At 49.9% G+C, this 16,207-nt stretch overlaps 1 protein-coding gene across 1 annotated transcript; it reads right to left on the bottom strand.

Moving 5' to 3' along the window:
• Positions 1 to 6,706: 6,706 nt before the first annotated feature.
• SNRPD2 (small nuclear ribonucleoprotein D2 polypeptide) lies at positions 6,707 to 15,958 on the bottom strand. Its single transcript, XM_078871845.1, has 3 exons — positions 15,834 to 15,958; positions 12,904 to 13,080; positions 6,707 to 7,637 (listed from the first exon to the last, which is right to left on the bottom strand). The coding sequence occupies exons 1-3, from the start codon at positions 15,836 to 15,838 to the stop codon at positions 7,463 to 7,465; spliced, it is 357 nt and encodes a 118-aa protein (XP_078727971.1). The 5' UTR covers positions 15,839 to 15,958; the 3' UTR covers positions 6,707 to 7,462.
• Between the last annotated feature and the right edge of the window lie 249 nt (positions 15,959 to 16,207).

The raw sequence follows: 16,207 nt of genomic DNA, 5'->3' as shown, positions 1-16,207 counted from the left end.
ACGATTATCTGAACCGGTTCTGGGCCTCCCATAGGTCGACTCAGCCTCAAATTAGTACCCGGTGCGGTGTGTAAACATCGCCACTGGGGAGACAAAGGCGGTCGGGCGTGGTTGCTGGCCACCCACCCCCTTGTGTACCGTTCCGGCTCGCTAACAGCACTTGCCCCAACAGTCTGTTGAGGCTATTCGGGGTGATCTTTGCCTTTGTGTCAGCGGTGGGGAGCGGTGGAGCAGCGGTTAGCGCGCTGCGCTACGAACCTCGTGCGGCGTGTGAACATCATCATTATTGGAGAGACAAAGACGGCCGGGCGTGGTGCCCGCCACCCACCGACCCACCCGCGCGTGTCACGTGTCGATCTTAATAGGCGCTCGCAAACAGCACTTGCCCCAAACAGGCCGTTGAGGCTATACGGGGGATCTTTGCCTTGTCGGAGTATGTGTGCGTATCGGTGTCATAACGCGGCAGGGATTTACAATGGGAATCTTGCGGAAACGCTTGAGGCCTTTTTTGTTCTCGAAGAGAACCCCTACGGTGTGAAACCTGAGGTTGTCTCGATCGGCTCTAACCCCCCCCCCACTATACCTCCCCCCCCCCCATTACAGAGATTACAAAGACAAAGGTCACCCGTATAGTCTTCACCGACTGTTGGGGCAAGTGCTGTTTCTCGAGCACCTACAGACGCACACACACTCACTCACACATAGACTCACACATACTCACACACACATAGACTCACACACACTCACACACACTCTCACGCACACTCACACAAATACAGACTCACACACACTCACAAACATACATAGACACACACGTACACACATACACACACTCACTTACACACTAACTCACACACTCACACACACTCACACACACTCACACACACTCACACACATACACACACACATACACTCTCACACACACTCACTCACACATACACACTCACTCACACATACACACTCACTCACACATACACACTCACTCACACACGCTCACACACACTCACACATCCACACCCACACACACTCACACACTCACTCACACACACTCACACACACTCACACACCCACACACTAACACACACTCACACACACTCACACACACTCACTCACACACACTCACTCACACACTCACACACACTCACACTCACTCACTCACTCACACACACTCACACACACACTCACACACACACTCACACACTCACACACACTCACACACTCACACATACTCACACACACTCACATACACACTCACACATACTCACACACATACACACACTCACACGCTCACACACACTAACACACATACACACACACTCACACACACCCTCACACACACTCACACACACTCACACACACTCACACACTCACTCACACACATACACACACTCACACATATATACACACACTCACACACATACACTCACACACACACTCACTCACACACACACTCACACACACTCACACACACTCACACATACACTCACACACACACTCACACACACTCACACACACACTCACACACACACTCACACACACACTCACACACACACTCACATACACACTCACTCACACACTCACACACACACTCACACACACTCACACATACACTCACACACACAGACACACTCACTCACACACACACACTCACTCACACACACTCACACATACACTCACACACACAGACACACTCACTCACACACACACACTCACTCACACACTCACACACACTCACACATACACTCACACACACACTCACACACACTCACACACACACTCACACACACACTAACTCACATACACACACCCTCACACACACACTCACTCACACACTCACTCACTCACACACTCACACACACTCACACATACACTCACACACACCTACACACACACATACACTCACACACACTCACACACGCCTACACACACACTCACACACACACACTCACTCACACACTCGCACACACCTACACACACACATACACACACACACGCCACCCGTCACGTGTCCCGGCCTCGCCTTCTCGCAAGGGCCCCGCGGTCTCTGCACCTCGCGAGAAACCCAACACGGGGCTCGCAACGCGCCTGACATTAATCTCTCTAATAGAATAGCGCGCGGCCGTAATGAAATACTAATAAAAATAATATTAGCGTTCTTAATACAGCACACAAACTATGTGCCGCGTGGGTGTGCCCGTACTCGTCCGTGTGTGTGTTCGGTTGAGCAGAGTTCCATTCCCAAACTCAATATCAATTAAAGCAGTGGCGAATATATTCGAGACGCCGCTGGGCATCCCCCCTAGGTCGACTCGACCTCAAATGAGTAGCTGGTGCGCTGCGTGAACGTCGCCACTGGGGAGACAAAGGCGGCCGGGCGTGGTGTTGGCCACACATCAACCCCATTCGCGCGCCGCGCCGAATTTTCATCGAGTGCTACTGCAACGCATTTTTCTTATTTAAACCAAAAAAAATATATACATATTTAACCAGGTAAGGCGCTCGCTAACAGCACTTACCCCAAGGGTCTGTTGAGGCAACACGGGGGGCCTTTGTCTTTGTGTGTGCGGCAACGCGGAACCCGACTCGGAGGGTTTCCTTACCCCGGGCTCAAACTCGCACTCCGACAGCCGCGAGGGTGCCGGTCTTTTTGTTTTGGTGCCGAGATGTTGAGAAAGAGAGAGGGGAGAGGCCTGAGTCATTGCCCATCCATAAATTCACATCAGTCCATCCATTCATTCGTCCACGCAGTCGTTCTTTCATTCTTTCTTCCAGCCAACGGCACACCCCCTAATTAATAACCTACTCGCCCATTTATTTATTAATGTACTCGATCACTCATCTCAATGACCATTCATGAATTCCCTTATTCAACGACCTATCCATCAATCCCATCCGTTCGTTGACTCTTCGCCCCGATAACGTAGGCATTCCGATTCATCGATGCAACCATACCCACGCGTTATCACATTCAAATGAGGGAAGTACACACCCATCCATCCGTTAATGTGACTCATGACAATGCCAATCTATCCTCCAACCAACCACCAATCCATCCTTTCTTGCATCGACACATCCACTCATCTATTCGTCCAATCAACCATTCATTTTTCTCCCTCCACCCAACCGCACGTTCCATCATGCACGCGCCCATTCATTCATCTATCAGAACACTCAGTCCATTCACCGATGTGCATCCAGCCCTGTGTCCTGACTTCTGGGCCACCCTGCCGAGTGCGTGTGGGCTGTGTTCGCGCGAAGCAGTCAACCGATTAGAATTCTTACGCTCGCAATACACGCATCGCATGGGTGCAAGAACAACAAGGCATGTTTACAGGTGATGCTAATGGAATGCAAATGACATGCGAATCCTGTACGCAACGCAATCAGCTCGCACTCATTAGACACAAAGTGCTCGGCCACAAATGAGCCACAATACCTCCGCTCATCTCAAGGAGCATCAACCATCATCACGCGAACTCCGCTTATCGCCGCAGCGGTAGCGGCTATTGGCTGGCCATCGAACAAAGACGGACCCCGCTTCTGCGGCCGTCTGGAACGCTCTTTCTTCCGATATTAGGAAGCCGTTGGGAGCTGTGCCACTTTTAAATCATCTAGATTGAAAACTCATTGCTTTATAACTGCTTTTTTGCGTTTTAGTTTGGCCTTCCACCGCACCGCAGATTCGCATGTTCGGCTACGCACGGCGCGAAAGAAATTCAACGTCGTGCGCACATCGCTACAACCCAGGGCCACGCGAGACGGCTACGATCGGAGGTCTGTGACCAGCAGTGGATTGCTCACAGCTCACGATGACAGTGGTGGTGGACAATGACGCTTCGCGATGGAAACGTCTGCATCGAGGCTAACGGAGGGAAACCATTCGGAAGAATCAATTTGGCACACAAATAAGTGATATTATAAACAAACTTAAAAAAAAACACGCTTTAATGAAATGTACCGTACTAGTAATGACAGAACTCCACGACTCTAGGAAGTGGTCCCGAAGCTTGCCATAACGTAAGGGAGCGTGGTGATTTACAGCCAACGTCAGTTGAGCATGGACAATTAGACCCAAGCCGAAACATAACATATCAACAAGAATTTTTTTTTTATGATAGAATATAGTATTGTCATCAGTATGATATAAGTATACCAAGTTTCCAGTCGATACCACATTGGGAAGTGGGTACATATTTAGTTAGAATATTTGAGGATACAACAACAGTGTGAGTTAATAAAAAGCGTGTAATAATAAAAAGGAACGACTCGCCAGAGAGAAAAACAACGGATTGTCGGAACGACGAGAGAGAGAAAAAACGACGAAACGACGGATTGTCGGAACGACTCAACGAGAGAAAAAATTAACCCGTAAAAACAAAGTTTTTCACTATAAATCCTTTATATGCGTGGCATCGGTTTTATTTTATTATTCATTTCTGTTTTTCTTGAGTAAGAGTTTCATTTTTATCACATTGGTATTTTAAATTAAATGTGAAAATTTTTGTTCCTAAAAAGTGGAAAATTTAGGAAAACATTTTTCACGAAAATAAATTGTCACGCACGAGTCTGTGTGCAAAATGTCAGCTCGATTGGATCATGGGAAGTGGGTTAAAAAACGACCGAAAGATTTGCACGGTCGTAAGCGCGCAAGTGAACTTAATATAAAGGATTTAAAAAGCGACGGATTGTCAGAACGACTTCGCGATTGAAGCTCGTCTATCCGTCGGGCAAGGGCAATCCGCTGCCGTTGACGCGGAGTTTTTGTTGGAAGGACGGCGGGACGTCAGGCGCTAAGTGAGTACGGTGGTGGTGGTGGCACTCCTCTGCGGAGGGGTAACGAATCCTCATATCGTTAAAAGCAGGAGCGGCATGGGAGGGAGAATTCACGCGGTGAGACCTCCGCGGCGAGTGGGTGAGCAGCTGAGTGGGTGAGCAGCTGAGTGGGTGAGCAGGCGAGTGGGTGAGCAGCTGAGTGGGTGAGCAGGTGAGTGGGTGAGCAGCTGAGTGGGTGAGCAGCTGAGTGGGTGAGTGTGTGAGCAGCTGAGTGGGTGAGCAGCTGAGTGGGTGAGCAGCTGAGTGGGTGAGCAGGTGAGTGGGTGAGCAGCTGAGTGGGTGAGCAGGTGAGTGGGTGAGCAGCTGAGTGGGTGAGCAGCTGAGTGGGTGAGCAGCTGAGTGGGTGAGCAGCTGAGTGGGTGAGCAGCTGAGTGGGTGAGCAGGCGAGTGGGTGAGCAGCTGAGTGGGTGAGCAGGTGAGCAGCTGAGTGGGTGAGCAGCTGAGTGGGTGAGCAGCTGAATGGGTGAGCAGCTGAGTGGGTGAGCAGCTGAGTGGGTGAGCAGCTGAGTGGGTGAGCAGGTGAGTGGGTGAGCAGCTGAGTGGGTGAGCAGCTCAGTGGGTGAGTAGGCGAGCTGGTGGGTAGGTAAGTGGGTGAGCAGGTGAGTGGGTGAGTGAGTGGGTGGGTGAGTGGGTGACCAGGTGAGTGGGTGGGTGACCAGGTGAGTGAGTGGGTGGGTGAGCAGCTGAGTGGGTGACCAGGTGAGTAGTCGGTGGGCAGGCTCGAGGCCGAGCTGCCTGGGGTCCGCTACCGCCGTGTCTGTTTAACCTTTAAAAGTTTCAACACCCACGCCACGTCAATCACGGCCCGCAGAGGACGCGAGGGTTCAGCGTTAAAAACCCGCGCACCAAAACATACATTATCCCGCAAACTTTGTAATCGATCCTGACAAGTTTGAAATAACAGCATTCTTCTTCGTCTTATTCACGTGCGGGTGGGTTAGAAGGAGGGGGGGAGCGCCTTCTGGGCTCCGGGAGCGTTGCTTTTAATTGCGAGTGCGACCGGGAAACGAGCTGTGTTGGGGCACGCACAGGCGCAGGCTCAAGCGGGGGGGGGGGGGGGGCGTTGTGTAACCCAAACTGGGAGCGCGGCGACTCGGAGCTCTCCTAAGTGACAGCGATGACAACTGCCTGCAGGCACACACACACACGCACGCACGAGCTACTCTGGTATCCGTCACGCTGTGATACTTTATATCGCGCCTGGAAGCAACGTGTACATCAAAACTATTAATCCCGCCCCGACAGCCTGTTTAGGTATTGTACTGGAGGACAATTAACGTCGTCTGTAAAGTGTCAGTTTTCAAAGGTGGCGAGGCTGCGGGGAAGCTCGGGGAGGTGTTCCCATCCCCCTTTTTTTTATTTAAAGGTCGGGTCGTAGAATCTCTCTCACCTCGTGACAAGCAAGGGCTCATGTTTTGACACAAAAATGCATTAGTCACACCAATGCCACATTTAACAATAACCTTGCGGAGCTAAATGCGGTGTTGATGGGAGCATTAATGCTAAAAAAGCCAGGATATTCTAAAGGCGCTTACGGTAATTAAATTCGGCTCCGTGCTGACACGCATGAAGTACAGCCGTTGAAAATTAAAAATAAATAAAATGCAAATGCCTTCGCGTGGCATCCCGCGCGGCGTAAATAGTTGTGCAGAGATTACGAGCGGAGAAATCTGCGCGTGGGCCTCCTTCCCTCTTTCCCCCGCCGCTCTTCGCGAGAGAGACGCCATGTGACGACATCGACCTTTCCTGCCGATGGAGGGTGAGGGGGGATTACAAAATCGTCACTTGGCGAGCGACGTTGAAGTCGCTTTTTTCCCGTGGTGCGGCGAACTTGAAATTGTGTAAAAGAAGCGGGGGGCACAAAATCGCGAGCGGTTATTGAAAAAAAATCAAAAGTTTATTAAAGGCCAAAAAACAGTACAAATTGAAACCACGCACATCGCTGCACTCGCCTCTCTCCAGCATATAAACATCGTTATCCACAACAGACGTTCCCCGTTAAAGCCCTTCACGAGCCCGCACGGTTATAATGGGTTTTTGTTTTTCGCTTTTTCATTCGTTTCCTGCTCCCCTACTTTTCCGTATCTTAAATAGATCTATCTCATCACAGGTGTCCTCCTTTGATCAGCTTGTTGGAACAAATGTTAAAAAAAGAAGACCGCACTTGACTGACGAGACATGCTGACAAACGCACTGACCGGCTGAGAACAAAAAAACGAAGGACATACCGATTGACTTGACTGGCAGATTGACATAAAAACTGGCTGAATGGCTGACACTTATTGACAAAAACCCACAAACCGATTGCTAAGACTCGCGAAACGGCTGACTTGGGCTGTCGACAGCCATGACCGGGGGAGGGGGGGGGGTCGGCAACCAGCGGGCTTCGTGACGTTACTGATCAAGGGGCCACCCCATCTCGGAGTCACACGTGTGTATTGCGGGCTCGTGAAATAACGAGTGTTTTTTTTTATTACCGAATTTAAGGGAAAAAATAATCGCCGCTTCTTGTTACTATAATTGCCGACCCCCCGCCGTGACAGATCAACAACAGACAACCGGCCAGCCAGCGCGAACAGCCGACAGACAGAGCCCGAGAGGGAATTGTAGAGAAGCTCTTCGGCCGTTCTCATTTGCTGCTCGTGAGCGGGTTCCTGAGCACGATGATGACCGAGTCTCCGCGCAGGAACATCTTGGAAATGTAGCGATCCTTGTTCACCGGCTTGGACTTCTTCTTGCCCTTCCCGCTCTTGGGCACCTCCGTCCACATCTCCTTCACGTTCTCCAGCACCATGTTGCAGTGCCTGAGGCGACAGGGGACGCGCGGAAACGTTGAAGAGAGAGAGAGGCGTGCACGCGGACACGGTGGGGGGGGGGGAGAATTACAACAGCTCAGAAGACAACGGATGGCTCTGACGTTGTTCCGACTGGGCGCACCGCTGCTACCGTCCGTCACAACGGATGCGTCTTAGTGGTTGCGCGCAATCTCCTCCCCACTCTCTTCGCCTTATCCCAACACGCACGACCTCGTGAGCGCTGCCTGCGTTGGCTCGGTGTGCAACGTGCAGACGGCCGTAATGTGGCGGGGGCTGCCCGTCGGTTGTGTCCGCGAAATAAAAATTATTGCCCCCGCTGTCCAGGTCAGGTTGGACCCCTTTTTCAAAACAAAATTGTCAAAATTTGCGTTTCGTAAAGGGTAAATTTATTCGACAGATATTTTTGGGACACTGCTCATACCCATAGCAATCGTGGATCTCGATTTATAATTGGAAAAACAAATAAACAAACATAAAAAAAGTAGTATGATCACTTTTAACAAGCAAAACAAAAACATTCCAGATGTTTCAGGCAAGGCGCCTTTACTGAGAACACAGCGAGTTAATTGCCGTTACCTGAGTTAACGGCAATTATTAAATAGTTCATACGCAATTCATAAATATTGCTCCTCGGCATGTAGCAAAATTACAGACGGTGATCTGTATTTAAAAATACACGTTTAGTTTATTTCATTAATTAAAAAAACGTGGCAATGTTTTTTTTTTTTTCCCCGCGCACGCTCGGAAATTTGACAGCTTTATAATAACCGATTCCGACGGCTTTATAATAAACCGGCGTCGGCAAAGAGCGGCAACGGCGGAAAGAGGCGAGGAAGGAGGCACCGGGGCTGGGGCAAGCAGCAATTCAGCCGCGGAGAAAATTTCTCACGGGACTGCGATTCAGAACGAAGAATCATCTCGCATTGTCTCGGGTGTTGCATTTTTTGTTTTCTTTTTTACTTCCACGGCGAGTCTCATTGCGCTGCTTCTATCGTTCGCGTCGCCTCTCTGGGCTGAGTCACGGACGTCTGATTTTGTATTCTTCGTCTCTTTTGTGGTGCGGTTTTGCCTCCTAGTCGTCTGCCTCGCGTTGCATTTGCACCATCACGCCTTGCGCGATATTATAACACGAAAATCCTCATCTTGTACCGTCTGCCGCGCAAGTTCTCTCCCGTTGCCGTCGTCTGCCTCGTACGTTACACGTCCGTCCACGCTGCATTATCATCTGCCTCATTAATTCCATTAGCCCAAACGTAACACAGTCGCGTGTGACGCGCGTACAATTTGTGTAAATCATAAATAACGGATTCACACAGAGACAAAGAATACCGTATAGCCGTCAACAGACTGTTGGGGCAAGTGCCGATTGGTATACACACGCGCGACTCGACACACGTATACACGCCGCCGACACGATAATAGATTATTATCGAAGCACTGTCGCGCTCGCCAGAGAGCCAAGCGCAGACTCGAGCAGGACAAGGAGGCGGCAGCGGTGGAAGACGACGAGTCGACGAGAGTGTGAGCGGGGATAGAAAAAAAACACACACAACACGGGTAGTAGAATGCTTTTGAAATTGGGCAAGAATGAGGCATCGGAGGCTATTCACGCCTCTAAATGGGGCGCACTGCGCACGGCACGACCCTGGGCTCCTCGGGGCTCGCACCGATCGACGCTGCATCGCTGCACACTCAAGGGCCTCCACGCCGCCGCACTCACATCTGCGGCTCATTCACGGGGGCTGGGGGGGGGGAAGAGAGCGGGGTGTGCGTGTGTGTGTGTGGGGCGCGGGAGGACCCTGGCTGTGGTGTGAATGACAGGCCCTGGCCCCAGACGCGCTCTAAGCCCAAAATAATCAGAGCGGGCGAGCGACATAAGCTGATAAACAGGCCCCCAAATTCAACGCAGTCGCTTGGGCACTTTCCAAAACACACAGACGGCTGAACCCGCCTTTGTTTGCAGCCCTGGCCTTTGTCGCCCAAAAGACAAGCACTCCCCGGGCATCATCTTCCACCCTAGTTAACAGCAATTAATGGATAATAACCAGCTTTGACGAATAAAACCCAATTAACCGCACAGGAAACGGCCTCACCGGGCACGACAATAGCAGTTTATCGCACAATAACCGCTATTTGCCGGGAAGTTTTCGGGACAAATAGAGTGAAAGGAATCGAGCAGGAATGGGGTTTTGACGGACAGGCCACTTTCGCCAACCCCCCCCCGCTCCCCCCCCCCCCGACAAAAATTTTCTCGCGGAATGGAATTTGCCGCGACGCTTTTCATCGGCAAAGCCGAGGGGGGGGGGGGAGAGATTCGGGGGCAGCGCGACCCCCCACCCCCCCTCGGCGAGCTTTTGTTAGAGCCAAACGGAGCAGTGGGAAAAGGAAGTGCAAGACGCACGTACAAATACCTCCTCGCGCGCACACACACACACACCTATCGGCGGTCTCCCTCCCCGCGAGGATTAAGCTCCCCTCTTTTCCCCGTAACGCTGCTTTGTGTTTGCGGGGTGGTTTTTTTTTTGTACCTGCCACCGCCCGCGCTTATTTGAGTTGAGTTCACACCTCCCGTGCGGACCTCCGGATGGCCGTTCGTCTGTGGGGTGTTTATCGGCCAACACTAAAAAAAAATTATACCTGCAGTCTATACTTTGCGCTAATGACTTTTTAATGTGGATTTTTGTTGTTGTCTTCCTCAAAAAAGAGAATTCTTGAGAGGATATTAGGACCCCCGAGTGAACACTAGCTGCGGGAATTTATTTTCTATTTGCCAAAGCAAAACCGCACCGCGCTTGAAAGGGTTGGTCGACTCATTCAAAGATAACTGTGCGTGCCGTGCACAACAGGCACTACTAACAAGTGCAACGTGAAACAAGGCACTTTGGTGGTTAGCCAATGTCGCTAAATGGAGCACACTTAAGACTTTTGGTAGACGGTTCACAGCTCTTTGCGAATCAACTGCTGCATGGTCACCCAATGCCGTGTTGGTCATGGGGATTGTTGCTTGACCGTACTTCACCCTGGGTAGAGCGGGTTGGAGAAGAGGATGGGGGGCGGAAAGAGCATTGACCGGTTCGTATATCACTCCCCGCTCCGATGTTGCCTGTAGCTGGGAATCGAACTCAGGGTTCTCCAGGTTCATAGTGCTGTGCTCCAACTACTGTGCCACAGCTGCCCCTGCCATTTCACATCAAATCAAGTTTAATTTTACCAATTATATTTGTTTCAGTTTTAATTTTTTGTATGGTAATATCATAGAGACATACAAGATGGTGACACAGCAAGAGGTGGCTGTCATCCAACAGTGGATAGTCAATGGCTGCAATGCTTACATTTCAGCAAAGCTGCACATTTTATAAATGCACTCTGCCAAACACATTATTGGCATTGCTCACACAAACACACACAACATGGAGGCAGCGCACTGTACTGTAAACACAGCAAGCAGAGATCAATTCCCAGGCACGCCTAACATCGAGTGATATCTGAATATCTTAACCGGTCCATGGCTCTGACTTTGACCAACTAACCATTGTGACGAAGTATGGTTCAACAATCCCCCGTGGGCAGTGGATTGACAAGGGGGCTGTGCAAGTCATTATTATCACATCACACGCGCAACTACAATACAAATCGGATTTACAAAGCGTCTTGTACGAGGCGTGACCCCATCTCACACCTTTCAAGCGTCTATTGTAGTTCCGTCCACTTAGCACAACTCTTGTAATGGGTGGATTTTTTTGTTTTGTCGAGAGCGCGCGCGCGCGAGCGAGCGAGAGCTCACAAGGAAGCCAACAATAAGCCTCGCGCAAATCACTTCCACGCGCATTTGTCTTGGGAGGTATTCACGTCAGCCCAGTCCGCCTCTGCACCAGATGGTTCATTTGGGGCCCCCCTCCACACGCACAATGGCCTCCTCATCTTTCAGGTCGGACACGAAGCCGGCAGATGGGGCGGTGGCGGCGCTGACGGCGTTTCTCTGCGCGGCCTCTCGCGTTCGCACGTCGGCGTCAACCGCGGAGGAGGCGGCAGCGGTAATCGTCGTGCGACACCATACGACGACGCAGAGACGAGCTTCGCCGAAAGCCGCCCCCGAGATTTACGCGTGCGTCCAAAAAAAATTATAACGAGGCTATGTTTTAGCGGCGTTAGAAAGCGGAGTTGTAGCTTAGCGCTTGCGAAACCTCCATTGTGAGGCAGAGATGGCGGTGGTATTATCGGTGAAGTGGGTATTCACAGCAGCTCAATGCGAGCAGATTCTGCGGGGGAGTGGGGGGTTAAGGTAAAAGTAAAAAAAAAATCTGTCAACGATGCTGTGGCGGCGGTCTCGTGTGTCCGCTGCTAGCATCGAGTCAATACGAGGTGCTTGTAATTGGCACTCGACAGCGCGCGGGAGCGATTTGACGGAACAATGCGATCTCCCGCAGAGTTTTCGTTTGGATTGAGTTAAGTATTGGGGCGAGCAGTTGCAACGGTGGCTGCTAGCGCTGCCGCAAGCAGGTGGAATCAACGTCGTGCGGCAAGGCAGAGGCAGCGCAAATGCGGCAGTGGAAAAAAAGCAACGTTATGACTTTAATCATTTTTCGAAATGGTGGGTAATTAATACAAGTCTAACCACCAGCAAGATCACATCAAAACCATCATCACCACCACCATCATTACTACCACCACCATGGGCAGCGCCCTCACCACACCCAACTTCAGATGCACCGTCACCACCATCACAACCACCAAAGTCAAAGATCCCGCCCGTATGGCCTGTAACAGATTGTTGGGGGCAGGTATTGATAACGAGCACCTATGAAGGCTGGCACAGGACACCTGGGGGTTGGTGGCCAGCACCACTCCCTACTGCCCTTTGGCGATGTTAACTACACACCACATCAGGTAATCATTTGAGGCCAAGTCGAGCTTGGAGGCCCAGGACCGATTCAGACAATTGTCACTGCTGTCAACCGTGAGCGGGAATCGAACTCGGGTCGCTGGGTTCGCAGTGCAGTTGGCTAACCGTTGCACTACCGCTCCCCACACTGCATGGTGCGGCGTGTAAACATCGCCACTCGGGAGAAAATACCACCAACACCATCACGACTACCATCTCCACAAAAGCCAACAGCACCACCACCAACCACTACCATCATCAGCACCACCACGACCGTTGGTACGCTGCACCAAACCCCAACGTTTGGCAACGCCGCCATCGTCTTGCCGAGTTTGTCGCCACCCCCCCAACCCCACCGCAGCTCGATCGCACCTGTCGAAGGCCTTGACTCGCGCCAGCAGCTTCTTGTTGTTGCGGCAGTTGATGAGGACCTGTGTGTTGTTCTTGACGGACTGCGTGAGCACGGAGAGCGGGCCCGTGTTGAATTCCTCCTCCTCACGCTTCGACAGCTCCTCGGGCGTCATCTCGCTCTTCGGTTTGTTGAGGAGCCTGCCAGGGGGGGGAAGGGGGGGGGTCACAGTGCCCTTAACAACCAACTCGCTGCAAAACTTTCGCTTGAAGGTAATATACATTTTAAAGATGCAACAATAAAAAAATATATATCCTCAAAGGAACAAAATCATTGTGCATGTGGCCAATCTCGTTAGAGCTAAGCTAAGCAGTGTTGAGTTTAGAGAGTGCTTGGGGAACTATTGTGCATAAAAAGTTGCCGTAGGCTACCGAGAGGATATATGTACTAACAATTACAAATTGTTCTTTGCTTTATTGCACACGTAGATTCGTTAATGATATTCAGGATCGCTTGTTTTTATTCGAATCGGTGCCGTTAATCTTGTTTTTTTTTAAATAACAAAAATAGACTGCATACCAATTCCATAAAACGTATCTCGCTTGCGAAGAGGATAAGATCGTGTGCGTCCTTTATACTTTCAACAAAATGCATTTGGGGTGTAGCAGTGATTCGGGCATCGGTGGCATGAGTTTGGTTCCTGACCATGACTAACATAAGTGCTGCGATATCTAAAACCCGGCTAGGCCCCCCCCGCTCCCCACTTACCGACCGGCACTGACCAGTACGATGAAGTATGGTCAAACAATCACCATGATTGAAATGGCTTCATTAATTTTCGTCATTTTTTTTCTCTCCAAATTTGTTTTATTTGTTAGACATTCTATTATGGAGCTGACAACTCAAGCATTTCGCTGCATCCGCTATAACATCAGCTGAACAGTGTATGCGACCAATACACTTTGATTGATGAGGGAGGAGGGCCCAGCACCAGTTCAGATATCACTCACCACTGATGTTAGCCATGGCTGGGAATAAAACTCAGGGGGCCGGGTTCATAGATGCTGTTCGGCAATCACCGTTCGGTCCACTCCTTCCATACAAATGCATTCATTGAGATGCAACAGAGAGGGATATTATTTTGTTTTGATGAGCTGAACTTCGACCACGAGCCACATCCATGTTAAGAGACGTGTCCTGCCATCACTTATTTTCCAGCCAATATCAAAAGTCACTACGATGTCGTTACTTGGGTATGTCCAATAACGCGTGTGTTGGTCTTATAGTTTGTGTAATTCTAAGCATGCACATGACCACACTTCTTCGGACACTTTTCCAGCTTTTGATCCATTATTTGTCAATGTGTATGCTTACTCAGCCATTGCAGCTAATACAACCACGATTAAAATTGTCTTTACATATGTCCATTTATTTATTGTCTTTCATTATTAAATTACATTTTCTAAAAGCTCTCCAACCCGCCGAGCTGTTGTTAATGCATGACCATGTCTCCTATTCCAAATTTAAAACCCACTTACTTATAACCGAGCTGAGATCATCAACCTCCTATACACAGACCTGACCGTGTAACATGATCAACCACTTATCATCATCATAACCAGACGTGACCAATCAGCAGCTGGAAGGAAGACCTCCCCCCCTCCTCAAGCCATTTCTGCCTACGGGAGCAGAAAATCAATGAACTTTTGAGAACCGGGCGAGTTCACTGCGTCGTGTGTTGAATTGTTGAACTTGATACGAGTTTGAAAGGTGATACGAGTCTTGTGTTGTTTTGACCATTCTTTTAAGTCTTTGTTTACATGTTTACTCTCCTGCTTTGTGATCCAGGTCTCCTTTGATGAAAGATTTATTGTACTCTGAATGGACTCGGGTAGTTTACAGTTGCTACATGCACCTCTTTTGCAAGCGATAGTCGCAGCAAATACTGGACAATAACAATCGTCCCCCAGCTAAAAGTTTACGTTGATTTTCATGTGTTATCCAGACGATCCCGTTTAGCCAGCCGGTTGCCAAAGGAGCAATCATAATAGGGTGGCGGGGTTTAGACATTGTTAGTGGCCTAGAAGCAGTGGTGGAAATTCCACATTCACGTGGAAAGGGGTTTGGGAAGCAATTGGATTATAATCATTGCTAGCTTCCCACAACTTTGGTACAACAGTATTAATGTTATCGCCCATAGAAGTAGATTGTTCACGTGAGAAAGTGTAACGATTGCGAGCTGAGCGATGTGGCCCGCGAGTTTAACAAGAGCGGTTAGCGTGCTTTCAATAATAAAGCATGATTTAAAGTCTCACCACGCCGAACATGGGGCAATGTTTAATAAACATTAACTCGTCTTCCTCACCGTAACGTAACGCTCCAGATACAACATTACCATCACTCTCAGCTTAACCAATATCTACGCCAATATCACCACCACAACCATCACAGCGAGCTTCAACGCAGCTATCATTTCCAACAAAACTTTTAATCGTTACCGGCAGCAAGTTTCTCACGTCCCCATCACCACCAGATTCAAGTGCATCACCATCACAGACTAACAATCACCACCAACGAAACGGCCTGTACCTCACGGCCATCACCACCGATGGCTTCAATGCACTCACGATTAACATCGCCTACCCACCGCGTACAGACTTAACCACAGGCAACAGAAGCTCGCGCGCCGCGCTAAAAGTTACGGGACGCATCTTGTCGTCACAAACAACACGGACTGGACAAAGCAAAAAAATATAAGTCAAATAAAATTTAATTGAAACTAAAAACAGCCGCATAAAGCCTCGGCCTACTAGGCCTGGCTGAGGCCTAGCACTCAACCAAATCGTATAATACATAAACATCGGCCGCCAAACAAAAAATGCGTCGCCACTGCGGAGTTGAAAAGGGAATGAAAGTGCGAATGAGTGTGCGATGGGGATGCGCAAACACTCACGACATGACGGATGGACGCGGATTCAAACGCGGGGATTGAATTCAATGGCGGAAATCCGATGGGTGAGAGAAGACGCGTGATGTCAACGCGCGGTGGTTACGTCATCCCGTATAACGCGTGACGTCTTGACGCATACGCGCGTTACGTTGAGTGAAAATGCGTAATACGTCATCGCGCAATACGTATGACGTGTCGCTAGTAATGGTGCACTTACGGCAGCCAATCACGTTCACGAGCTCGTGGCTTGGTGACGTCACGTTGCATAGAACCCATAGACTTACATAGAGACCCATAGACTTACATAGAACCCATAGACTAGCATAGAGACCCATAGACTTACATAGAACCCATAGACTTAAACAGGACCCATAGAC

This window comes from Lampetra fluviatilis, chromosome 33 (genome assembly GCF_964198595.1).
Source record: "Lampetra fluviatilis chromosome 33, kcLamFluv1.1, whole genome shotgun sequence".
Lineage (NCBI taxonomy): Eukaryota > Metazoa > Chordata > Hyperoartia > Petromyzontiformes > Petromyzontidae > Lampetra > Lampetra fluviatilis.
This window is presented reverse-complemented; position numbering and strand designations above follow the sequence as displayed.